At 40.6% G+C, this 26,231-nt stretch overlaps 1 protein-coding gene across 1 annotated transcript in view; it reads left to right on the top strand.

The window, feature by feature from the left end:
• ttc3 (tetratricopeptide repeat domain 3) overlaps positions 1–26,231 on the top strand; it is an 87,739-nt gene that overhangs the window by 14,673 nt on the left and 46,835 nt on the right. Inside the window, exons 4-20 of the mRNA XM_052014742.1 lie at positions 1,107–1,275; positions 1,847–1,934; positions 3,186–3,239; positions 4,269–4,398; positions 10,205–10,275; positions 10,424–10,527; positions 14,454–14,516; positions 17,810–17,864; positions 19,214–19,373; positions 19,564–19,615; positions 20,197–20,347; positions 21,231–21,383; positions 22,173–22,253; positions 22,698–22,810; positions 24,038–24,164; positions 24,750–24,872; positions 25,093–25,194. Of these exons, the coding sequence (XP_051870702.1) occupies positions 1,107–1,275; positions 1,847–1,934; positions 3,186–3,239; positions 4,269–4,398; positions 10,205–10,275; positions 10,424–10,527; positions 14,454–14,516; positions 17,810–17,864; positions 19,214–19,373; positions 19,564–19,615; positions 20,197–20,347; positions 21,231–21,383; positions 22,173–22,253; positions 22,698–22,810; positions 24,038–24,164; positions 24,750–24,872; positions 25,093–25,194 (1,796 nt within the window). The remainder of the gene's footprint in view (positions 1–1,106; positions 1,276–1,846; positions 1,935–3,185; positions 3,240–4,268; positions 4,399–10,204; positions 10,276–10,423; positions 10,528–14,453; positions 14,517–17,809; positions 17,865–19,213; positions 19,374–19,563; positions 19,616–20,196; positions 20,348–21,230; positions 21,384–22,172; positions 22,254–22,697; positions 22,811–24,037; positions 24,165–24,749; positions 24,873–25,092; positions 25,195–26,231) is intronic.

A 26,231-nucleotide genomic window follows, 5' to 3' on the forward strand; every position in this document is an offset into this window, starting at 1 on the left:
TTGTATGGACAAGGTGCAAGTTTCTCTGTCATATGATAATGAAGCAAGGTTATAGTTTTGAAAACACCATCACCACCTTCCCATAAGAAATGACCTGTGTATGTAGTAAATAATTGTTCAGTTCTTGATTGGCAGCTATTCGGATTTTTTTTATTTCCTCGACTTTCAGAAAAATCTATTTGATTACTTTGGGTGGGACAAAAAAGCACACATCACTTTTGAATACCATGTTCACTATAAATTTGAAACATTGTTTTAGACTGAAAAAACTCATCTGTTTGTCTGAAGAGTTAGTTGATAGTCTGAACAATGGTGCGAAACCGAAGTAGATTATTTCCTTATTTGCTTGTGGTGTAGAATAAGACCACTTAGCCCATTGAGCCAATGCTGATTTGCAGGGCAATCCCATTCCCCCACTAATTTTCCCCGTTGCTATTCTCATCCATCCCACCAGCACTAAGGGATATTTACAGTGAGCTATTAACCTACCAGTGTGCACATCTTTGGGATGTGGGAGAAAACTAGAGCATTTAGAAAATCCTAACTGGGCACAGAGATATGTCTAAATTCCACACAGACAACACTGGAGGTCAGGATTGAACCTGGGATGCTGGAGCTCTGAGGCACCGGCTGCAACCCAATTTCCATGTTGGTCAAGTGCCAAAAAAAGTGTTGTCCTCTCACCCCAACTCTGCTGTGAAGTGTACGTATTTAGATGACATGTGAGAACAGGATTGGTGTAATTTCTCTTCTATGTTGAATTCTGTGCCTTGCTTCGTTCTCTAGGCCAAATCCTAGTTTTCACTTTTAAGTTTATTATTTTGTTAACCAAATGTTTTAAGGGATGTGGAGCAAAGGTGAGTGCATAAAGTCCCTAGCACCTATCACTCCAATAATTTGGATGGAGGAGTTAAATAATCAACCCCTTTTGCTATGTATTTACAGTTCTGTCTTGTACATAGAAGGTTATTCATAAAGTCTACAGGAGGGGGATCTTTTAGTGCCCATGGAATTGTATCCCGCATCCAGTAGCACATTCAGATATAATATGGGAAAAATAAAATGCATTTTTGATGTGCTTTGTTTTTTCTTTCTCCCTCATTCAGTGGAAACAGCTGAGATCTGGTGTACTGACATTCAGACAACTCGTGTAGATCGTTACCGGTGTTGGCGTACGATAAAGTTGCACATCTTATGGCCCTATTTATTTGTTCAGAAGAAAAAACATGATCGCTATCTACAGTGGGCTATTGCAGCCAAATTCATAGATCCAGAGTAAGTCTTTGTGTTTTTTCTGGCCTGGTTTCTTTAATCTTTCAGGCCTTCAAACGATCTTGATAATGAGATTCATAACAATAAATTGTCCTTGTTATTTGCTGAGTGAAGTATGTAAATGCTGGTGGAATGTCAAGCTATTCCTCTAGTTTAAAATAGAAAAAGAAGGAAAAATAGAGTTTTTGAAAACTCCTACTATATCTTCATGATATTTTAAAGTTCCAAACAAGTACTTTTAGACGTACTGTCATTGTTATAATACAAGTAACTATGCCTGAAGGTCCTGCAGGTAACTACGCTCAGCAGGTCCCACAAACAGCAATCCAATATTTTCATGGTATTGATATTAATTGGGAAATTTGGAGATCAACCCATATCATTTTGAAACAGTGCTATAGATTCTTTTACTTAACCTGTTCTGGGCAGTAGGTCCTTGGTCTAATCCCTTTCTTGTAAACCAGAACCTATTCATGTTCATCAGATTCTTCCCATGGATGCTTGAGATTAAAGGTATAACTGAAATTTAATGGATATGAATTATGAGATCTTCAATCTTAATTTTTATTTTCAGGAATTATGATGTTTTTGAATTGAATTTGATAAAGCTACAAGATATTGAAATCTTAGAAGAAGTGCTCCATGCACTAAGGAAACAGATTGTAAGTGAATATTGAGCTTTTGATGGTTGGTAAAATATTTTGTTCATATATTTAAACTTGATGAATAAGTGCAAACAGATTCATTCTGGTGCTTTTGTGCAGCAGTAAACGTTTCCAGGGAATTCTCCAAACAAGGAAAGGAAAATCGAGGTCTCGGTGGGAGGTGGTTGGATACCAGCAAGAGTGCCCAGAATTACTATTCTTGTAGGAATTTTAAAGAATTAAATCAGTGTAAAGAAACAGTCACATCTTGTGTGCATCCATTCAAAAGCCATGGATCCTTCCATTGATGGGTAAAAAGATACTGTTTGGTACAGTGAATGGTAATAGTGGGATCAGCAATCAGAATCCCAGGACCATGATGTGGATGCTCCTGCTGTGGCCCTGCAAGTTGTAGTAATGTGATTATCTATCTTTGGTAGTCTTTGCTACTTGAATTCAATTGGGGGAGTTGGGGCGGGGGGGGTGGGGGGGGGGGGGGTGGTTGGTGGGGAGCTGGAATCCGGAATAGAAAGTTGGCAGGTCTCGCCCTACTAACATCTTGGGGAAGGAAACCAGTATCTGGTGCTGTCCTGCAACAATATGGTTGATTGTCTATAACTGTTCTCTGAAGCATCCAAGCAAAGCACTTGGAACTTCTTGATTGTTATTCAACTGATAAATTTTGGAATTGTTCTTGGGTGTTAGTGAGAAAATGTTGCCTCTGTTACACTGCAGTTGATTGATGGCTATCTTGGAAGAATGGAAGGATGTTTATTTGATAGTTTGGAAAACTTAATGTAATGTTAACAAGTATTGTTATAGTATAGTCTCTTATAACATTGGCAACACTGCTCCCTGTTAGCAGTTCCATCATTAGCAAAGGGATAAATGATGGTCAGATTTTCTTCTGGTGGTAATTAATTGTGAAATAAATTTTCCAGAGCATCAGGAGATTTTCCTATACTGTACCTCCATGGGGATTTTTTAAGTTTCTTCTAAAACACTAGCCTTCCAACGGTGCAGTGCTGCCTAAGTACAGCATTACGTGTCAACATAAGTATGTTCTCAAATTTCTAGAATAGGCTTAAAGCTTCATGACCTGTTGATTGACATTCTTGGCTTGATAGTAGAACTTCAGTCATTTACACAAAATGCTGACATTTATATATACTGGAACACTTGCTGAATTCAACTGTTAATTTACTTGGAGTGGCTTTAAAAAAAATAAAATTTGGGAACTTCAATTACATTTCAACTTTTCTTTCGTAGCTCTCTATAACATTTCTGACATGTTTATTGGATTTGTGGGATAAAGTAGATGAGGTAAGTAAGATAACTAAATATTGAAACTTAATGCAATAGTTTGTTAATCTTTAGCTGTTTAAACAAAGCATTCAGGGAGCTATGTGATTATGTTATAGATCCAAATCCTAGAATTGAATAGAAAATGAAAAGAAATCTTACAAATATCTTGTGAATTTTTGACCACTTCAAGTCATTTTGATACCAGAAAAGTTATTTTAATAGGCAGTTGGGTCTAAATTTTTTTGCTGAAAAGTCAGGGAGGTGGTGTTGAGAATTCCTCCCACTTATTTGTTTATAATAAGTAAATTAACACCCATGTGGATGCCCCTTAATGAAATTTGTGTAATGTATATAATATTCATAATGAGAAACATCATAGGGTACTTAATTTCCACAGGCAAATTATAGAAAAATATACAAGTCATTTTTCTACTGCATACAGAAAAATGCATATCAATTGCTTGAAGGTTACCAAAATCATAAACAAAAGTGAGATAGAAATCATTTTTCTACTGTTTGAATAAAGATTATTTAATGTTTTAAATGATGTTTAAGCCCATACCAAATATTTTGTATATCCTCCCCAAGTATTGCTGGCTAACCTGCCTAGCCTTTTGTATTTGAAACCACAGCAAGCTCTGCACCACCCCCATCCCTGAAACTTTAACTATCTCTAACTCTGGCAACTTGTGTATTCTTTCCCTTTCTTGCCATCAATGACGGCCCATGCCATCAGCTGTCCCGGCCTTGAACTTAGAAGTTCAGTTCTTTAAACTCCTTCGCTTCTTAACCTCTCTTCCCCTTTAAAACCCTCTTTATAATGACTTCTTTACTGAGAAGGTGGTCACTCTCCTAAAGTGCAGTGTTTTTTCTTGTGAGATTGTATCCCTTGGATAACTTTTTCCATACTGTTGGTGTTAAGTACATATTAGCTTTGGTACTTAACTTGATAGTTATATTGGAGCATTTGGAATACATATTCCAAAGATGGGAGGAGAAAACAATTGTAATTTTAGTCCAGTTCTCACTTTCTTTTCCGTTTTACAGAATGATAGTGACCTGGATGATGCTATTGCTATGATAGAAAAGACAGAAGAACTTACCAACTTGCAAGTGGAGGTGAATTCTGGAACAAAATATTCAAGAATGGCAGCTATTGCAATTGGGTGTTTTCAATGTAAGTAATATGAGAAGTCTAAAATATTAATAGGAAATAACTATATAAAGGTTTTGAGAAGATCTGAGGAAGAATTTGTTCACTCAGAAGATAACTGAGTGAAGATATTCTGCTTATCAATTCACTGCCTGAAGGATTGGTGGAGACAGAAACTCTCAACATTTAAGAAGTATCCCGAAGAGTAGGTGAATTGCCAAGTTCTGTGCTGGAAAGTGGGATTAGTTTAGGTGGGTACTTTATGGTTGGCATGAACATAGTGGGCCAAAGGGTCATTGTGGCTGAATGCTGAACTGCTGGACTAGAAGCCACATGAACACAGATTTATAGCATGAAGATGGGGGACAGGAAAAGTTTGGAGAGAATGGGTGGGTTTTCTAAATGAGGATGACAATTTTTTTAAAAATTGCACTCAATAAGAAGTTGGTAAGAACTGTGAGTGGGGGAGCTGTATGTTAATTGGCAAAGTTGTATTTGCACTTTTAAGGAATAGTGTGGTAGACAGTAACAACAATGGAATGAAATGTCTAAAGTTTTATCATCTGAAAATTGTGTATTAGACTTGCTGCTTATTATTGCACCTTTTATAGAATAATTGAGATATTCTGCTTATCTCTTGATCTTTTGCCAGTAATTTTAAAACTGTGACTGCTTACCAGGGAATAGAATTTTCTCTATTTGAAACTCTTGCCATATGAAAACCTCTGTTAGGTTACCCATTAATCTCCTGTTCCAGGGTCAAAATCGTAACTTTTCCAATCTTCTTTTATCTTTCAGAGCTCCTCTATCTTTTCTAAGGCCTTTGCATCTTTGTTGGTGTGGTGCCCAGTATTAACCTCAATAATCTAGCCAATGCCTAATCTCTAATTTACAAAGGTCCAATGAGATACCTTTTGCTTTTTATTTGTTCAGAAATTTCCTATAGGTGCTTGCTAAAGCTCCTCTATATGAGTGGAACCTGGGACTGGCTTAATTGCTAAGTCCTTATGTAGGGTAGGACTTTCAGATTGTTCCCACAAATATTTTGTAGTTGGTGAAGCTTTGCTTCTAATCTAAATTGGCTGTCAAGATTGTGATACCAATTTCAAAAATGATATAAATTACCCAAAGCCTGCATAACTTCTTTGCAGCTTCCCTCTCCGTTGAAATTAATGGAGTCACTGAAGTGTGGGTTTAGCTGGCAGATTACTCAGTGCAGTAGCTGGAAAACTTTGTTCACGTTCCATCACTAAACACTTTGAAGTCCATTAGCACCAAGGGCTTGATGTGCCTTTCAGCTGTACTGACTTTTGGGATTAATTTATTTAAAACTATTATACAATTCCACACAGAACTGGAGGCTTTTTTGTGGAAAGTTTGGACCCTGCCATATCCTAAACCCTGGTAACTAATATGTTTTTATTTGTATAATTTTGTCCTGACACTTTTAAAGGCTTATTTACTTGGACACTGGAGTCTCTTTCTTTGTACTTTTAAAAATTGTGCTGATTATTGTGCAATGTTTTTCCACATTCTTCTTCCTTCCACACTGCTCCGCACTGAACTGCACATGCCATACTTCTACCGTACAATCGCCCTGAACTTCTAGTCAAACTAAAATTGTAATGGAGCCAAAGTAGTTCCTTCGGACACACTACTGTGAATTATATTCTAATCTGATAAAACATTGATCCTGTAGCGGTTGCTACCGCAGAATAAAACAAGACTCTATTCGGAGGATTGCCAAACAAAACTGGTTTATTTTCCCGCCTTGCGCGGGCCCTTTAAGGGAGAATGTTCCCGCCCAAAACAACCGGCAATGACGTAAGTCCTACGTCATCAGGACTTTCCCGCACGCGGGTTCTCCCCGTCGCTCGGAAAGACGAGGCCCGCCGCCATCTTGGGTCTCGTCGCTCCGACGCCGCGCGACCCGACTGCCGAGCCGGTTCGCCCGACTAGACAGTGAGTCGCCACACAACCCCCCCCCCCCCAGAACCGGCGAGATAGTCCCCAAGGTCCGTGGGCTGTGCCAGCTGCCGCTTAGGGGGGCGGCCTCTGCGTCGCGGCGTGGCAACCTCGACAGGCTGTTGCAGATCCAAATGGGCCAGTTTGAGGCGGTCCGCCATGAAAACCTGTTCCCTGCCTCCAATGTCCAAAGTAAAAGTGGATCCGCTATTCCGTATGACTCGGAACGGTCCCTCATATGGTCGTTGCAATGGCGCCCGAGGTGTGCCCCTGCGAATGAAAACAAACTTACAGTCCCGTAGTTCCTTGGGCTGGCAGGATGGGGCTTGACCGTGCCGTGAGGTGGGAATCGGGGCCAAGGCGCCAAGCTTCTCGCGCAGTCTTTGTAGGACTGCTGGGGGTTGTTCCCCTTGGTCCCGAAGGGCAGGTATGAAATCCCCGGGGACAACTAGTGGCGCCCCGTATACAAGCTCAGCCGACGAAGTGCGGAGGTCTTCTTTGGGGGCAGTGCGTATGCTGAGCAGGACCCAAGGCAGCTCGTCAACCCAGTTAGGACCCTTCAGGCGGGCCATCAAGGCCGATTTCAGATGGCGGTGAAAACGTTCCACCAACCCGTTTGATTGAGGATGGTAGGCCGTGGTGGTGTGCAGCTGCGTCCCTAGCAGGTTCGCTAATGCAGCCCAGAGACTGGAAGTGAATTGGGTGCCTCTGTCTGAAGTGATGTGGGCCGGAACGCCAAAACGTGAGACCCAAGTTGTGAGCAGCGCCCGGGCGCAGGAATCAGTTGTGATGTCAGCCAGGGGGGTTGCCTCAGGCCACCTCGTGAACCGGTCCACGATGGTAAGGAGGTACCGGGCTCCTCTTGAAACCGGCAGAGGGCCCACGAGGTCGACGTGTATGTGGTCGAACCTCCTACGGATAGGCTCGAACTGCTGTGGTGGGACTTTGGTGTGTCGCTGGATTTTTGACGTCTGGCAGTGCGGACAAGTCCTGGCCCACTCACTGACCTGTTTGCGCAGGCCATGCCAGACAAACTTGCTGGCGACCAGTCGGACAGTAGATCTGATGGACGGGTGCGCCAACCCATGTACCGAGTCAGAAACGCGTCTCCGCCAGGCTGCAGGGACTATAGGGCGGGGCTGACCAGTCGCAACGTCGCAAAGTAGGGTCCGCTGACCTGGACCAACCAAGAAATCTTGGAGCTGCAGACCCGAGACTGCGGTTCTGTAGCTGGGCAGTTCGTCGTCGGCTTGCTGTGCGTCAGCTAGGGCCGTGTAGTCGACACCCAAGGATAGGTTGTGGATGGTTGGTCTGGAAAGTGCATCAGCAACGACATTATCCTTTCCGGAGACATGTTGGCTGTCAGTTGTGAACTCGGAAATGTAGGATAAATGTCTCTGCTGACGAGCTGACCAGGGATCGGAGACTTTGGAGAAGGCAAAGGACAGAGGCTTATGATTGGTGAAAGCGGTAAAAGGCCTGCCTTCTAGAAAGTATGGGAAATGCCGGACCGCCAGATACAGCGCTAGAAGTTCCCGATCAAAAGCGCTGTACTTCAGTTCGGGCGGTCTAAGGTGCTTGCTGAAAAATGCCAAGGGTTGCCAGCGGCCTTCGAGTAGCTGTTCCAGTACCCCACCCACCGCGGTGTTGGACGCGTCTACTGTGAGGGCAGTTGGGACGTCAGTCCTGGGGTGTACCAGCATCGTGGCATCTGCCAGGGCGTCTTTGGCCTTAACGAAAGCAGCCGCAGCCTCGTCAGTCCAGGTGATGTCCTTGTCCTTACCAGCCAGCAGCGAGAACAGAGGGTGCATGATATGGGCTGCTGCAGGGATGAAACGATGGTAAAAGTTGACCATCCCAAGGAATTCCTGTAGGCCTTTGACTGTGTCGGGGCGGGCAAAATGGCGGATAGCATCCACCTTGGCGGGTAGGGGTGTTGCCCCGTCGCTGGTGATTTTGTGGCCGAGGAAATCGATAGAGTCAAGTCCGAATTGGCACTTGGGTTGATCGTGAGTCCGAAATCACGGAGGCGGGAATACAGCTGGCGGAGGTGGGAAAGGTGTTCCTGGCGGTTACGGCTGGCGATCAGTATGTCGTCCAAGTAAATGAACACGAAGTCCAGGTCTCGGCCTACTGCGTCCATCAGCCGCTGGAAGGTCTGCGCGGCGTTCTTAAGGCCGAACGGCATCCGAAGGAATTCGAACAGGCCGAATGGGGTGATAATCGCAGTTTTGGGGACGTCATCCGGATGGACCGGGATTTGGTGGTATCCCCTAACGAGGTCCACTTTGGAAAAGATGCGGGCCCCGTGTAAGTTCGCTGCGAAGTCCTGGATGTGAGGGATGGGATAGCGATCCGGGGTGGTGGCATCATTCAGCCTGCGGTAGTCGCCGCAGGGCCTCCACCCTCCGGTGGCTTTGGGGACCATGTGCAGGGGGGAGGCCCAGGGGCTGTCTGACCTGCGAACAATCCCCAGCTCCTCCATGTGACGGAACTCTTCCTTTGCCAGGCGGAGCTTGTCTGGAGGTAATCGTCGTGCTCGGGCATGAAGGGGTCACCAATGTAGTGGTTGCTACCGTGGAATAAAACAAGACTCTACTCAGAGGATTGCCAAACAGAACTGGTTTATTTTCCCGCCTTGCGCGGGCCCTTTAAGGGAGAATGTTCCCGCCCAAAACAACCGGCAATGACGTAAGTCCTACGTCATCAGGACTTTCCCGCGCGCGGGTTCTCCCTGTTGCTTGGAAAGACGAGGCCCGCCGCCATCTTGGGCCTCGTCGCTCCGACGCCGCGCGACCCGACTGCCGAGCCGGTTCGCCCGACTAGACGGTGAGTCGCCACAATCCACTGATTCTGAGTTTCTACCACAGATTCTTCAACTACTTGTTGGCCTCTTTTATCCTTGAACTATGAAAAGTCCTTGACCTGACATGTAAACTCTGATCTCTCCCAATAGATGTTGCTTGAACTGCTGAGTTTTTCTGCAAAAATCAGAAAAACTGCGGTGCAGATGCTGGAAGTCTAAAACAAAAACAGAAAATGCTGGAAATACTCAGCAGGTCAGGCCACATCTGTGGGAAGAAACAGTCTACTGTTCAGGACAGCAACCCTTTGTCAGAACTGAAAAGGACAAAAAGAAGTTTGTACAGCTGTTGGGAAGATGGGGGAGGGCGTGTCTCTGATACTGTAAAACTAGGCTGACCACGGGGATAAGCTGTAAACAAGGTTATCTGATCATTGAGTGAAAAGGAGTAGTGAAAGAGTAAACACGAAGACAAAAGAACATAGGAGTTGCAAAATGGAGAGCAGGAGGACAAGCCCAGCAGGTCAGGCTGGGAGTGTCCTCCATTCCCAGTGAGGAACAAAAAGGAAGGAAGTAAAAACAAAACAAGTTGAGCTAATGTTACAGATGGATGACTGATACGGATCAAGAAGTCAAGTACCTGAAGTTATAGAATTCAAATTTGAGTCCAGATAGCTGGAACGTGCCCAGATGGAAAATTAGCTGCTGTTCCTCAAGTCTGCATCGGGCCTCACTGTGACAGTACAAGAGCCCACAGACCAATATGTCAGATTGGGAGTGATAATGGGAAGTTTGGGATTGCCTCTGCAGACTAAATGCAGGTATTCTGCAAAGCGATTACCTGATCTGCATTTGGTTTCACTTAACTCCTCAGTCTGCATCATTTATCCATTTGTAATATTAGGACGAGTGTATGATGTGCCAAAGTGTTTCTGCTGCTTCTCCATGACATCAGACAACTTGGTACAGACTTGAAAGAAAACTGTCTTATTTTCTCTATGGCTCGGCCATTTAATTTTAGTTCAAATTTTAAAAGAGTGTTTTCTCTTTTTTTCCTTGCAGATGCATATTTTATTAAGCTGTTTAAGTGCCCTGAAAATACTCCTAATTTAGTGCCAAACAGAGATGGCATGGTACGTAGAAAGCGAAAATGATTCTGTCGCAAGGTTTTGTGCTGCAGGATGTTGAACTTTAAAGTTTTTAGCTGAAACGTATTTATTACATTTTCTTCACATGCCTTGCTACTAAGTTTGCATAACATCAAAATCTCAATTCTGTTAGTCATTTCAGGAAAGCGAATCCTGTAGAGAAAAAGGCAACAAGGAATTTAAAAAGGAAAACTACGAAGCTGCCGTGAAATGGTACTCTAGGGCAATTGATTTATGGTACGTCACTTTCAGAGAAAAGGCCCAGAAATGTACCTGCTAAGTTGGACAGAGTGTTAGTGAATCAAATGCAAAGATTTGAATGAGAAGCAGGAGTGGGCCACTCGGCCCCTCAAACATGCAGTGCCGTTCCATAGAATCACAGTGATCTGCTGGTAATCTCAATTCTGCATTCCCTCCTTCCTCAGTAATCTTTCACTCCCTTTGCATATCAAGTTTATAAAATTTGCCTTTAAAATATTCAAAGACTGCTTCCACCACCATTTGCAGAATAGAGTTCCAAAGATTCAGTGCTCTGAGACAAAATATTTTGCCTTTTTATTTGAAGCAGAAACCTTTAGTTCTAGATTCTCCCATAAGATTCACCCTGTGAAGAGCCATCAGAGTCTTGTATGTTTCAATCAAGTCTCCCTGCCTAGCCTGCCCACCCTCCCATCCAAGATAACAGAGTAGTAAGTCTCCTTATTTGCTTCCAACATATTTACATTTTCCTCAAATAAGGAGAGCAGGAATGGACACAATATTGCAAATGTGATCCCTTAGTGCCCAAGGTAACTGAAGCATAACATCCTTGCCTTTTCTATTTGCCTCCCGTAACAATGAACGATAATGTTCTGTTAGCTTTTCTAATTATTTGATGTATCGGCATACTATCCTTTTGCGATTCGCATTCTGGTACCTTTTGAATCTCTCCCCATTTAAGTACTTTTTATTTTTATCCTGCTAAAATGGGCAATTTTTGCTATAACCCTTTGTAGCTGCCTTTAAGCACAGAACATAGAGCAGTACTGCACAGGAACAGGCCCTTCGGCCCACAATGTCTGTCAAACCTGATGCCAAATTAAACTAAATCTGTTCTGCCTGTACATGATCCATATCCCTCCATTCCCTGCATGTTCATGTATCTATCTAAAAGCCTCTTAAACGCTACTATCATATTTGCTTCCATCACTATCCCTGGCAGCCCATTCCAGGCACCTACCGCTGTGTTTTTTAAAAAAAACACACAGATGCATGCAGAGGCACGCACACACTTGCCCCCTCACATCTCCTTTAAACTTCCTCACCTTAAATGCATGGCCTCTTGTGTTTGACATTTCTACCCTGGGAAAAAGATTAATTGTCTATCCTATCTGTGCCTCTCATAATTTTATAAACTTCTATCAGATCTCCCCTCGGCCTCCAACGCTCCACAGAAAACAACCCAAGTTTGTCCAACCTCTCCTTGTAGCTTATACCCTCAAATCCATGCAGCATCCTGGTAAACCTCTTCTGCACCCTTTCAAAAGACTCCACAGATTTACTGTAATGGCATGACCAGAACTGCACACAATGCTTGAAGTGCAGCCTAACTAGTTTTATACAGCTGCAACGTGACTTCTTGACTCTTGTGCTCAGTGCCCTGACCAATGAAGGCAAGCATGCCATATGCCTTCTTTACCACCCTATCTAGTTATGTGGCTACTTTCAGTGAAAATCCTTTTCACAATTTACCTTCCTGTTTATCTAAATTTGGCAACCATATTTTTGGTTCCTTTGACCATTATTTAAACAAATATAAATAAGTTGAGGTCCCATCACTGATCCCTTGTTAAGCAGGAACATGTCCCAATTTGGCCTACTCTGTTTCTGTTACCCAGCCATCTTCTATCTGTGCGAATACAATACCTCCTATGCTGAGTTTTTATTTTCTGTAATAACCTTTGCAGTACCTTATCAAAGGCCTTCTGTGAATTAAAGTATAATATCTTTTGATCTTCCTTTAACTGCAGCACATTTTTCAAACTAATTTTTCAAAACAATTGATAATGTAATTTCCTTTTCACAAAAATATGTTGACTTTGCCAGATTACCTTGAATTTTTTTAAAATGTGCTCAATAAAATCCTTAGTAATAGATTCTGACATTTTCCCTGTGACAGTTTTTAAGTTAATTCCTGCCTTCTTTCTCCTTCCCTTTTTACTAGTGTAATGGAACATTCCCTGAATCTAGGGAGTTTTTGAAAATTAAAACCAATGCATTTTAAGAAACTAGGATAAAGTCCATCAGGGCTATTACTGGGATTTTACTTGTGTGCTGTATTGTGAAAACTGATGCTATTTAGGAAGCTTTTCTGTGCTTTGTTCCATATGATTGACAATCCAGTCATTGTAAATTTACTTTGTTTTGTTGCCAGTATATTAAAGCGGTCTAATACAGTGTAGTACAAAAAGCAACCAAGTGTTAGTTGATCTTATTTGGAAAATCGTTACAGATTGCTAAGCTGGTAACATCTCATGTATCCTTTCTATTGTACTTGTGTAGAATATTGCATAACTTCTTTGAAATGCTCACCTCAGAGACTAAAATTTTAAAAGATACATGAAAGTTGAAACAAAATCTGTGTATGAGTTCATGGTTCTTTAGCTTTGAATTTCTCAGCTGAAGAAGATTTTTGCATCACCTTTAGCTGTGGGTGAGCTACTGAAAGACTGGAAGGTAGCTAATGTTGATCCCATATTCGAGAAGGGCAGTAGGGATAAGCCAGGAAAATACACACCAGTGAGCCTTGTGTCAGTGGTAGGGAAACTATTGGAAAAAATTCTTAGGGATAGGATTTATGATCACTTGGAAAGGCAGGGACTATGTAGTGTAAGTCAGCATGGTTTTATATGTGGAAATGCTGCTTCACAAATCTGGTTGAGTTTTTTGAGGGGGTTTACTAAGAAAATTGATGAAGGCAAGGCAATAGACATAGTATACATAGACTTTAGCAAGTTTTTTGATAAAGGTTCCACATGGTAGGCTGGTTCAGAATGTTAGACTGCATGCTATCCAAGGTGTTTTGGCAAACTTCATCCAAAATTGGCTTGGTGATCATTTTCTGACTGGAAGTATGTAACAAGTGGTGTACCACAGGTATCAATGTTGGGACTTTTATTGTTTGTCATATTTATAAATGACTTGGGTGAGAATGTCTCTCACCTGATAAGTGCTGACAACACAAAGATTGTGGAGTTTTAGATAGCAAGGATTGTTGCTTAAGGATACAGAGGATCATAGTTCAGCTGGAAAGTTGGGTGAAGTGGTGGCAGATGGAATTTAATCCAGGAAAGTGTGACACAATGCATTTTGGGTTGTCTAATATTGGCTGAACATGTACAGTAAATGGCAGGAATCTTAGAAACATTGATGTACAGAGGACCTTGGGGTGCAAGTTCACAATTCTCTGAAAATGGGGACACAGGTAGAAAGGATAGTGAAGAAGGTGCTTAGTTTGCTCGCCTTCATAGGCAAAGGCATTAAGTATAAGAGTTGGGACATCATGTTGCAGCTGTACAAGACATTGGTTAGGCCACACTTGGAATATTGTGTGCAATTCTCATCACCACACTATAGAAAGGATGTGCTAGTGCTTGAAAGACTGCAGAAGCAATTCACCAAGATGTTGCTTGGAATGGAGAGCTTTAGTTACAAGGAGAGATTAGATACATTGGGATTGTTCTTACTGGAGCTGAGGGGTGACCTTGTAGAGGTTTATAAAATTATGAAGGGCATAGATAAGGTAGATAGACTCCCCTAGCTTTGGTAAAAAAAGATTAAAACTACAACACACAGGTTTAAGGTGAAAGGGGAAATATTTAAAGGAGATCTGAGAGGCAAGTTTTGCACATAGTGGGTGGTGGATATATGGTAGAAGTCGCCAGAAGGGGTGTTAGAGGCAGGTACAATCACACCGTTTTTTGGGGGGAAAAAAGGCATTTGGACAGGTACATGGATCTGAAAGGCATCGAAGGATATGGGCCAATTTGCAGGAAAATGGTTTTAAAGTAAATGGGCATCTTGGTCATCATGGATGAGTCTGGCAGAAGGGCTCGAATCTATCCTGTACGACTTTGACTCTAAGCCGTGGATTAATGATTATATTCATTTTCAATGTCTTTCAGTCCTGTCAATGAAATTCTGTATGGAAACAGAGCTCTCTGCTTTTTCCGTATTGAAAAATACAAGTAAGTGTGAGAAAGTTATGACTATTACTTATTATTTTTGTATTTTAATTGATCTGCAAGTAGTTGAAACAGAAATGTAGTGCTAATTTCTTTTATATTGAGTTCAATAAACACAAGTACCATTTTTGCTTTTGGACCTTTACTGAAAGTTTGATCAGAAAGGACAAAATGCTTATTGGTATTGGTTTATTCTTGTCACTTATACAGTGGTACAGTGAAAAGCTTGTCTTACAAACTGATTGTACAGGTCAATTCATTACACAGTGTAGTTACGTTGAGTTAGTACAAAGTGCATTGATGTAGTACAGATAAAAACAGTAACAGTACAGAGTAAAGTGTCACAGCTACAGAGAAAGTGCAGTGCCATAAGGTGCAAGGTCACAACAAGGTAGATCGTGAGGTCATAGTCCATCTCATTGTATAAGGGAGCTGTTCAATAGTCTTATCACCGTGGGGTAGAAGCTGTCCTTAAGTCTGGTGGTACGTGCCCTCAGGCTCCTGTATCTTCTACCCGATGGAAGAGGAGAGAAGAGAGAATGTCCCAGGTGGGTGGGGTCTTTGATTATGCTGGCTGCTTCACCAAGACAACGAGAGGTAAAGACAGAGTCCGAGGAGGGGAGGCTGGTGTCTGTGATGAGCTGGGCTGTGTCCACAACTCTGCAGTTTCTTGCAGTCCTGGGCAGCGCAGTTGCTGTACCAAGCTGTGATACATCCAGATAGGATGCTTTCTATGGTGCATCTGTAAAAGTTGGTGAGAGTCAAATGGGACAAACCAAATTTCTTTAGCCTCCTGAGGAAGTAGAGATGCTGGTGAGCTTTCTTGGCCATGGCATCTACATGATTTGACCAGGACAGGCTGTTGGTGATGTTCACTCCCAGGAACTTGAAGTTCTCAACCCTCTCGACCTCAGTACCATTGATGTAGACAGGTGCATGTACACTGCCCCCTTTCCTGAAATCAATGACCAGTTTTGTTGACTTTGAGGGAAAGGTTGGTGTCATGACACCATTCCACTAAGCTCTCTGTCTCCTTCCTGTACTCCGACTCATCGCTGTTTGTGATATGGCATACGACGGTGGTATCATCTGCAAACTTGTAGATGGAATTAGAGCAGAATCTAGCCACACAGTCGTGAGTGTATAGGGAGTAGAGGGCTGAGGATGCAGCCTTGTGGGGCACCAGTGTTGAGAATAATCGTGCCGGAGGTATTGCTGCCTATCCTCACTGATTGCGGTCTGTTTGTTAGAAAATCAAGGATCCAGTTACAGAGGGAGGTGTTGAGTCCTAGGTCTCGGAGTTTGGTGACAAGCTTGCTTGGGATTATTGTATTGAAGGCAGAGCTGTAGTCAATAAACAATAGTCTCACGTAGGTGTTTTTACTGTCCAGATGCTCCAGAGCTGAGTGTAGGGCCAGGGAGATGGCATCCGCTGTAGACCTGTTTCGGCGATAGGCAAATTGCAATGGGTCCAGGTTGTCTGGTAGGCTGGAGTTGATGTGAACCATGACCAACCTCTCAAAGCACTTCATGATGGTGGATGTCAGAGCCACTGGTCGGTGGTCGTTGAGGCATGTTACCTTGCTTTTCTTTGGTACCAGGATGATAGTGGTCTTCTTAAAAAACAGGAGGGAACCTGAGATTGAAGCAGGGAGAGGTTGAATATGTCCGCAAATACTTCTGCCAGCTGATCAGCACAAGATCTGAGCACATGGCCCGGGACACCATCTGGGCCAGGAGCTTTCCTCGTGTTCACTCTCCGGAAGACTGATCTTACGTCCTCCACTGTGATCACAGGTTCAGCTGTGTTGGTGGCTGTCAGGGTGGATGGTTACAATCCACTTCCCTTTTGTTCAAAAGGTGCACAGAATGTGTTAAGTTCATCAGGAAGGGATGCGCTGTTGTTAGCTATGCAGCCCGACTTCGTCTTGTAGCCTGTTATGGCATGTAAGCCCTGCCATAACTGACAGCTGGTCAGGGACTCTATTTTGAGTCGGTATTGCCTCTTGGCATCCCTGATAGGTTAACATTCAATCAGAAAGATTTGAGATTTATAGCTTAGTTTGGTTTGATATACTGTTTATAAATTTTCGTATTGTTTTGGGGTTTTTTTTCTTTCTTTTATATTTTATAATAAATCTTTTTCTTTCCTTTCTTTTATATTATATCCATTTACTAAGAGATCATTGGATCTACAGATTTTTTATATACTTTATTGTTTTTTATGATTATCCATGCCATGATTGTTCTCCCAATCTCTTTGTATTACATGTACAAACATTGATGTTATATATTAATCTGTATTAATTTGAAAACTAATAAAAAAGATTGAAAAAGAAAGATTTGAGATTTAAAAATGTATCGAGTGTTCTTTTGCACTTGAATTCCAGAATAAAATATCTTGAATTTGTAAAGTTCAGCAATCACCTTTCTCTCACTTAACTAAGTTGTTTTGGAGGAAATGAGACTTGGAGTTTGCTTGGAAGTATCCTCCATTTCATGTTTTTGAATCCTTTTACTGCGAGAGATTAAAGAATATTGATCTATACCGTCTAGAATTTTGTAGAATGAAAAGTGATTTTGTTGAAATGTGCAAGGTTTAGGACTGTGGTGCCAGTAATTTTCTTTTCTATACTTTTCGAGACTGACCTGCAGCTTGGTAGTTTCTCTTCACGGGAGCTTGTCATTGTGTGGTCACTATTTGAATTGAATAAATACATCAGAATACATCTGGACAAAGTTTTAAACATTATGTTCTGTGAAAAGCTTCATTGATCCTTTCTGCAATTTCTGTTCCATTCATTCAGTGAATGGCATTTCAATTTCAGGTTAGAGGTTTAATGGTTTGGATTTTACTTTAACTCTTTATAGTTGACTGAGAGACAGTGGGCAAGGGGATGTGCAAACATCAATGTTGCTCATAATGATTCACAGTTGGATTGTTATTAAGTCAGCTTTTCTTGTGCAAAGATTAAAATTTAATCAGAAGCTTTATCTGGTTAAAGTTTGCATATTGCACAAGAGCAAGAAAGGGGCAGATAGTTGCTAAACCAGTTTTAGCTTGGTTCTGTCAAAATTCTGTTCTAATATTTTTCTCTCCTCTTCACTTGGTGGTATTGACTTCTTGCTGAGGGTGGATCTTGTAGGCAGCATTCCTAGCAGTATCCAATTTCTTAACTGAATTAGTTACCTTTTTAAAAAAAAATCAGTTGTCACTGAAATAATTGCACTTTTCTTGTAACTAATTATTTTCAATTGATAGGTTGTTCAAAGTACTTCTATTTTCCTTTTTTTAGAAAAGCACTTGGTGATGGAAAAAGAGCCATAATCTTAAAACCTGATTGGACCAAGGTGAGTTTTTTATGCTTGCGCTTCATTCCTCTCTGACCCACTCCCAACTGGCTTTTAGCATCTCGCCCTGTTTCATCTCTTACTTCTCAAATTTCATGTGATGATACATTGAGAACCAGTTTATGTGTAAGTGCAAGGCTTAGTATTGTCACTGGAACCAGTATGCAATACTTACAGTGAACTAATTCAGATGTTTATAATGTATGCATCCAACCTAATTTTAATGATATAGACACATTATTATGAATAGAATATGTAATTGAGAGATAATTAGAGACACTTATTAAAGCTTGTCTCAGTTGTAATTTCTAATAACTTCTTGCTTGTAGGATAATTATGTTGAATCTCATAGTTCTGTCATGTTTCAAAACTAATCTTAATAATGTTTAATTCTGAGAATTGATGCTTTCAGCCGAACTTTGGATAACACCTTTTTGTTAAAGATGACTCAATTTGTTTCAATAAACAAATAAAATTATTAGTTGGCATTAACCTGCCAGACTACACGACCTTGCTGTGCATGCATACACTGGTATTTTGGTTAATAAAACATAGAGTACAACACAGGAACAGGCTCTTTGGCCCACAGTGTTTGTGCCTAGCACGATGCTAATCCAAACTAATCCCATCTGCCTGCATATGACCTATATCCCTATCCAAGATGCATTCCCAGAAAATAAGTACTAATTGAATCAGAACCAAAAAAGATTATTACAGGATTATCCACATAGAAAGCCTGTCACAAACCACTGTCCTCATCACTTCTATGAGCTACTATACCAGGTGTGAACCCCTGCTATCCCCTCTGTTACTTGCTGCTGTGCCAGTAACCTGGGAGCTCAGGACCTGGTGTAATTCCAACAATGTATTGCTCACAGTTCAGTGGGGAGATTTGGTGTTGTGTAAACTGGGGCAAGCATGAAACTGTTCAGCATTGGGATGTTGGCCATTGCTGGGAACTGGAAATATTTTCATTTGGACTTCCAGAAATACTAACCTGTGTTTCAATTAATAAATCATTAAACCCCTTCTGCTTATTGTCTTAGATGGCAGAGTGTCTCACTCTCTTAAGCATAAGTTCCTTTTGTCCAACCTGCCTCTTGGACTTCCCCAACATGGGAATTGACTAACAGAACAAAAAATGTTTGTAAATAAGTTGGAAGACTACGCTTTCGTTTTATTTTGTTAGCAATCTTGTTCATCACGTTGAAGAAACGACAAGTTAATGTGCTTGCATGTTCTGATCAGCAACTGAATAATGTCTACTATTGATGTGTCTTTTTTTTAATTCCTTGCAAAAGGATTCTTGGTCCAATTTCACACTTTAAATCTTGATTTTAATTTGGCAGGGTCATTATCGCTTTTGTGATGCCTTGTTTTCAATGGGAGAACACAAACATGCTATTGAAGCTAATAACAAGGCTCAAGAATTATGCAAGAGTGATTCAGATGGAATTCGAGATTTAATTCAGCAGAAATCAAAATTCCTTAAAAGGCTGCAGGATGAAAGTAACCATACTTCTATTGTTAAATGCGTTGCATCTTTTGAGAAAAATTCCAAATTTGTTCTGATAGGCTATCGCTGAGTTGTTTGGTTTCTTAACAAGTTCACCATTTATTTTGCTGTAAATCTACATTTTGTTTGTGGGGAGGTTTTGGCACTTTTCATAATTTTTTTTGAACATTTGTTTTCCTGCAGATCTTGAAAAAACAAAGACTGATGCATTAAAAGAAGAATTAAGCACCAAAAAGTAAGTCTGATAACATAATGTGATATGGAAGAAGACCATATTTCTTTCAGCTGATCTGGAATTCTGCAAGGTTTCAGCAGATTCAGTTTGAATTATGTACAGTTATTTCTTGCAATAATGCTTGAATTTTGTATTATTTTGTGATTCTAGTTCTCTTAAAAATCCATCCTAGCATGAGGTTGCTTGCATTATTGAACCTTTTAGAATGGATTTTCTTGTGCGAGATTGTTTGCTTGTTCCTCCTCTAGTGAGTTTGTGTTTTGCAGTGCAAATACTTGAAATGCTGTTAATGATTCCCTGTAACCCTGCAAATTATTTTCCCTTAACTGCTTATCTAATTCTCTTTTGAAAGCTGTAATTGAATCTGCACCAATCCTCTAAACAGTGATTGTAACCACCTTCTAAGTGGAAAAGCCTTTCTTCGTACCCCACTGTATCCTTTGCTCACTCTTAAATTACATTCCCTGGCTATTGAAACGTGCTATTCAGACACCACCTCATTCAAAGACAAAAAGGGTCTTGATTTTAATTTTTTTTTTAAAAAAAAGTTTGTATATTCATGTAAACTACTTTTTTTCCAGAGAGCAACCACAATTATCTGCTCAGCCATTAAGTGAATGTTGTAAGAATGAGTCCACTCGACCATTAAGTGAAGAATGTCATAAGAATGAGTCCAAAAGGAACCAGGAAAGAAATGGTTTAAAGGGTCGTCTTTCACAATGGCCAAAGAAGGTAACTATGCATGGCATGATACTTAAATATAGCATAGCTAAGTGTTTGTGGGTTCAGGATCTGGTCACAGCACCTAAAATGAGTTATAAAAATAAAGTGCTGGAAATACTAGGCAGGTTTATTGTGGCCTGACCTGCTGAGTACTTCCAGCATTTTTCTGTTTCAATTTTAGATTTCCAGCATCAGAAGGAAGTTCTTTTGATTTTCATATAAAATGAGTTCTCTCGAGAATTTCGCACAGTGAATGGGTGTAATATGGGCTGACGTCATCTTCAGTAGGTCTGCGTGAAGCCTCTGATGTTTAGATTATAGTACAGGCAGTCCCTGGGGTTACCACAGTGTGCAGTTCCTGAGAAGTGTTTTTTTTTAACCTGAACTGTTCATAAGTTGGAAATGAACAACAATGGTGTGCGGGAGAGGATCACAGAAACAGTTGTGATGGATGAGTGAGCAGATGCAGGAAGAGTGGCTGCCAACCAGCCTCACTGATTCAGTGAGTAAATCTTTTCAGTGTTCTCAGCCTGACCCAGCCTCCGAATGTTGCGACTTGGGGGTGGAAGGACGGGGAGAAATGGCGCTCAGAAATACCCCATTCCCACCCAGCTGGCAAATCCATCCCACTGGTCTCCCAAACATTTGTTCTTGTGGACAGGGTGTCCATATGCTGGGTTTCATAACCTTGGGAGAACATGTATGTCATCCAGCATGTTATAAATAGCGTAGTTTTTTTATTCCTGGAACCAACTTTACTTCTGTTGTTATTGTACCTGGTACATTTGACCCTGGGATTGCCTGGCACATGTTGACTGTGACAATGAACACATAGTTTTGAAAGATTTTAAAGCTGCCTCCAAAGATACTAACCTCAAATTGTTTTTGTTAGATGTCGATGCCTTTAAACAGTTCCGATAATTTGATGGATAAATTGAAGTCTTTGATTCATGCTGGGCATGTAGCCTTAACGGACCAGCGTGCCCGCAATGCGGAACATGCCTTCTTGCAGATCCTGAAATTATTGGATCCAGAAAAACTTGAGGTTGGTCTAGGGTAATTTTGTCATTTAGAGGTTTTCTCTTTGAAGAAACTTCAACAGAAGAGTTGAAGTTTCATCTACATTTGCATTTCACTTCTGTATATTTGGAAGACATTATGTTTGGGGGAGGGGGTGGTGTTGAGAAATATGTGTCCTTTTTGTATAAAATATGAAGTGGAGTTTTTGACATTTTTTTGAAAAGATTTCTTTACTAGTCATATGTACATCAAAATACACAGTGAAATACATCTTTGTGTAGAGTGTTCTGGGGGCAGCCCGCAAGTGTCGCCACACTTCCGGTGCCAACATAGCGTGCCCACAACTTCCTAACCCGTACATCTTTGGAATGTGGGAGGAAACAGGAGCACCTGGAGGAAACCCATGCAGTCACAGGGAGAACGTACATGCTCCTTACAGACAGTGGCCAGAATTGAACCTAGGTCGCTGGCGCTGTAATAGTGTTACACTAACCACTACACTACTGTGCCTGCCCTTTTGAGTGCAAGCTTGAAATTTCAAATTTCATTGTAATCGGCTTCCCCTCTCAGCCTTCAGTATTGATCAAATGTTTGATACTGTATGTACTCAGATTAGTTAAGGGAGCAACAGTGGCCTTCGGCACTGTTCTGTCCTACCTAAACCCCACCCAAAAAACTCATGTAACCATTTATAAAAACTTTGTTTTGGGGTCAGCTTTATTGAAACCAATATAATGGTTCCCAGAATGTAATAACTTTAATTAAAGGCATAGACTATAGATGTTAATTCAAGTAATTGTTTTTTCTTTATTAGGAAGTATCTTTGTCCACTATTGACTATGTGATAATAATCTATGGTCATGCCTGTGCCCTCCTTGGTATTGGACTGCCTGAGGTGAGAACCATAATTTTCTAACTTGTGGAGTTTTGTGAATTGTCAATTATTAATATAAATGAATGTGTTTGAACTGAATGGCGTAGCGAGTAAGTTATCGTGACTGTCTGACCCAGAGATCTCTTTAGTCGGTGGACCACAAGATTAGTTTCTGCTTCCCACCTCAACCCCCCATCTCCACACCCCTTAAGCTTGGAGTTACAGAAGTAATGGTTGCATGGTTGTGCCAATACCCCATTCAGTTGAGAGTTTTTCATATTTTAATCGAGATCTGGATTGTTACTGTATGGTTTAATTCTGATAGGATGGATGGCATGTTCAGGCATAAAGGGTTAAATGACCTGTTCCTTTGAAGCTTGCCAATAGTTTAGACTGCAAATCTAATCTAAGGTATTTCTGTAGCTGTTTTTCTTGGAGCCACTAACTTGCACTTTGTTTGACCAGGAGCTGACTGAGGCTGAAAATCAATTTAATAAAATTCTGGAGCAATTCCCAGAGCAGCGGCTTGACTGTTTGGCATTCTATGGACTTGGCAAAGTGTACTTTCAGCAGAACAGGTTTGTACCTAGATAAAGAAAAGGACAAAAGCATACAATCGAAACATTGAACCTCCCAAAAGTTGAGGTTTCCAAAACTTTACTGCCTGTGTCCTAATATACAACAAGTCCCATTCGCCCTCTATCCCTGTGTTCTGTGCTCATGTAGAATTACTACAGTAGAGAAGCAGGCCATTCATCCTATCAAGATCACTGTAAAGCAGTCCCATCAGTCCCATTCCATGCTCTTTTCCCATATCCCTGCAAAATATTCTGTTGCCTAGCCACTACCCCATTTGAAGGCTGTAATTCTGTTTCCACTATCTTCTCAGGCAGTAAATTCCAAATCCTAACTGCTCTGAGGTAAAAGTATTTTTTCCTCTCATCTTCCTTGTACCTTCTGCCAAAATTTTTATTGTGTGCCTCCCTCCCCTTGGTCCCTGAACCATCCACAGATTGGAACAGCTTCCCTCAATCTACCTCATCTGAACTCACTATGATTTTTAAATGTCCATCAAATTACCTCGTAACTGTCTTTACTCCAAGGAGAACAATCCCAGCAACTTCAGTCCAACCTTCAATTCCAGTAGTTTAAACATCCCTGATTTTAATTATTCTTCCACTGGTTACCAAGCTCTGGAATTCTGCCCCCTCTAGTTCTACTTGCACATCAAAGCTCTAACCAAGCTGCTGATATTTGCCTTAATGTTTCCTCTTGCCTGAATGTCAGTTTTTATTTTTGATGAAATCCTGTTAAATGCCTTGAGACATTTTGTTATATAACTATGTTGTAAGCAGGAGGTTACAAAAGAAAATAGACAGGTGAAGTGAGTGGGTTATTCATTTTGGCTCTGATGAAAGTATTTTCATTGTGGTGAAAAGTATGGAAAGGTAAAGGCATCTAGATATCCCTGAAGATTAAAATCTAATACCCAGGGACAAAAAAAGCAGCCAAATAAGTTAATAGAATGTTGGCCTTTTTGTCAAGGGGCTTGAATCACCCTTGAGGTTATCTTTCAGTTACACAAAGCTTTGATTATACTTCATCAGGAATAATGTGGTTATTTTTTGACGTCAACCCTTAGACCCTGAACGAATTACAGTGCAAATTTACTACAATGATTCTGGGACTTAAAGCGTTAAGTTTTGATCCAATATCTAGAATATGACTCCAACATATAGGAACACACGACATTGATTTTTGTCTCCAATAATTCCTCTCCCTTTTCCATTGTGTTTCCCTCCCAGATTTACCAATGCTTTAGATCCATTCACTAAATCCTTAACTATGGTAAACCGTAAGATTGTACCAGGCATACTAACGTGGCCCACAACAACTGTTGTAATCGAAGAAACACAAAATGAAAAGTTAAAGGTAACACATTTTAAAGATGTTATTTGTTTCTCTTGTAACCAGTAATTCCGTTAAAGAATATAGGACCAAGATTAGGCCATTTGGGTCAGTGAATCTTGTCATTTTGTGAGTTGCATTCATATTTTTCATCTCCATTCTAAATTGCACTTTGTGTTGCACACTGCTATTAAAACTCCTTTCAAACTTTGCTCCTGGGAAAACAAATCTTCTCCCAGCCTTGTATTCCAAGAACATCTCAGCTTCTCCAATATAATCTTATTTCTTATCCCTGGAAATGTTCTAGTAAAGCTCAACAATCTTCAAGAATTTTCATATTCTTCCTGAAATTAGGTGACCAGAATTGGATGCAGTATCCTAACCACTTTTTTTAAACAAGTTCAACATAACCTACCTACTTTTGTACTCTCTGCCTCTATAAATCCCAGGATTCCATACACTTTACTAAACACTCTCTCAGCATATCTTGCCACTTTCAAGAATTAATGCACATATGTACTCGGTTCCCTATGGTCCTGCATGCCCTTTAGAATTCTGCCATTTAGTATTTGTCATTCTTTCTCTTAACCAAGCAATTTTATCTTTCAGGCATTGTTAGAAGAATACATAGAGAAGTGTCAATTCCCACCACAGCCTGATGCAATCTGCCGCTATCAATATTGCCATGGCCATTCTAAGACCCAGATTTACTTCTCAGACCCAGATTTTAAGGTAATGGGTTTTGTATATAAGTAGCAGGTGGAGAATATTTTCAAAAGCAATTCATAGTTGGATGACTTGGCATAATTTTTAATTGTTAGTTATCTAGAGGCATTTCTGACCTCTTACTCAACAGTGAATAGCCTATAAAATCAGCCATTGTACTTGAAAGAAATAAAGTAATTTCATGATCTGCAAATTTCACCACTAACCATCTTGATTTATGTGTTAGGGTTTTATTCAAGTGATATGTGTCCTACAGTGCCGTTTAGAGTATCATATCAACTGTTGGAAAAAATTGAAGGCAGCTTCATTTCAAGATAAAAATGACAAGGTTAGTTTACTTTATAAATGAGGGTAGACATATGTTATTTCTACAGTTAAGTGAATGAGGATGTAATTGTGCATAAACTAGGTAAGTGGCTAGTTGAGTTTTGCTGTAATTGGAATCAAAATGTACCCAATGCTGAGATTCATTATAGTAAAAGTTAAGTTTAATTTTTCTGCCATCTAAATACTGCTGGAATTCCAAGTGACTTTCCTATCGTTCTAATCGATGTTCTTATAATATTGGCGCAAATTATTCCTGGAACTTGTTGTGAACTAGATAATCACTTTGACAAAGTTTAAGGCCATTTTATTTTTCTCAGATATGGTTTAGTTTAATGTCGATTGATTTTACTATTAAGAAATCACAAGCAATTTGTATGATATTTTAAATGAGTTACAGCAATGAATAAATGAGTAATCAAACTGCCTGTTGTAACTATTATTCAGAATATGTATTCATGTTCACAGATAATAAATGTGTTAGCAGTTTCTAACAATTGGCATTAAACTCATTAGCACAAATAGGAACTTCCGGCCCAATTTTTAGTCCATCAACCCAAAAAATCTAAAAATCCTTTTGCAGAATTCATTTGATAATTAACCATAAGATTACTCTCCACTGCTTATCTGAAAATGTATTCCATGCTTTTTTTGAAGAGCAACTTTTCAATATAGGGTTTGAATAGCCCTTTTACAATATGAGCCATATCATTTGGAGTTTAATTTTGGAATTAGTTTTTCCTACTTGCTATCTTGAATATCTTTAAAATGATCACTTTGAAACCTTAAAAAGCCTCAGATATTTTAGCCTTTAGTCATAACAGGTTCCAACACAGGATTGGGATGAAGGCTTTTCAGTGCACTGGTTTTGTGTGTATGTGGCTATGTTGTAACTAAGTGTCTCAAACTGGTTTACAAGGTTGAAAATTGAAAGCCCATCCCAAGGGTAGCACAATGGTGCAGCAATTGGTGCTTCTGCACAGCTTCACTGACCTGGGTTTTGGTATTGGTATTGGTTTTTTATTGTCACTTGTACTGAGG

This window comes from Pristis pectinata, chromosome 4, assembly GCF_009764475.1.
Source record: "Pristis pectinata isolate sPriPec2 chromosome 4, sPriPec2.1.pri, whole genome shotgun sequence".
Lineage (NCBI taxonomy): Eukaryota > Metazoa > Chordata > Chondrichthyes > Rhinopristiformes > Pristidae > Pristis > Pristis pectinata.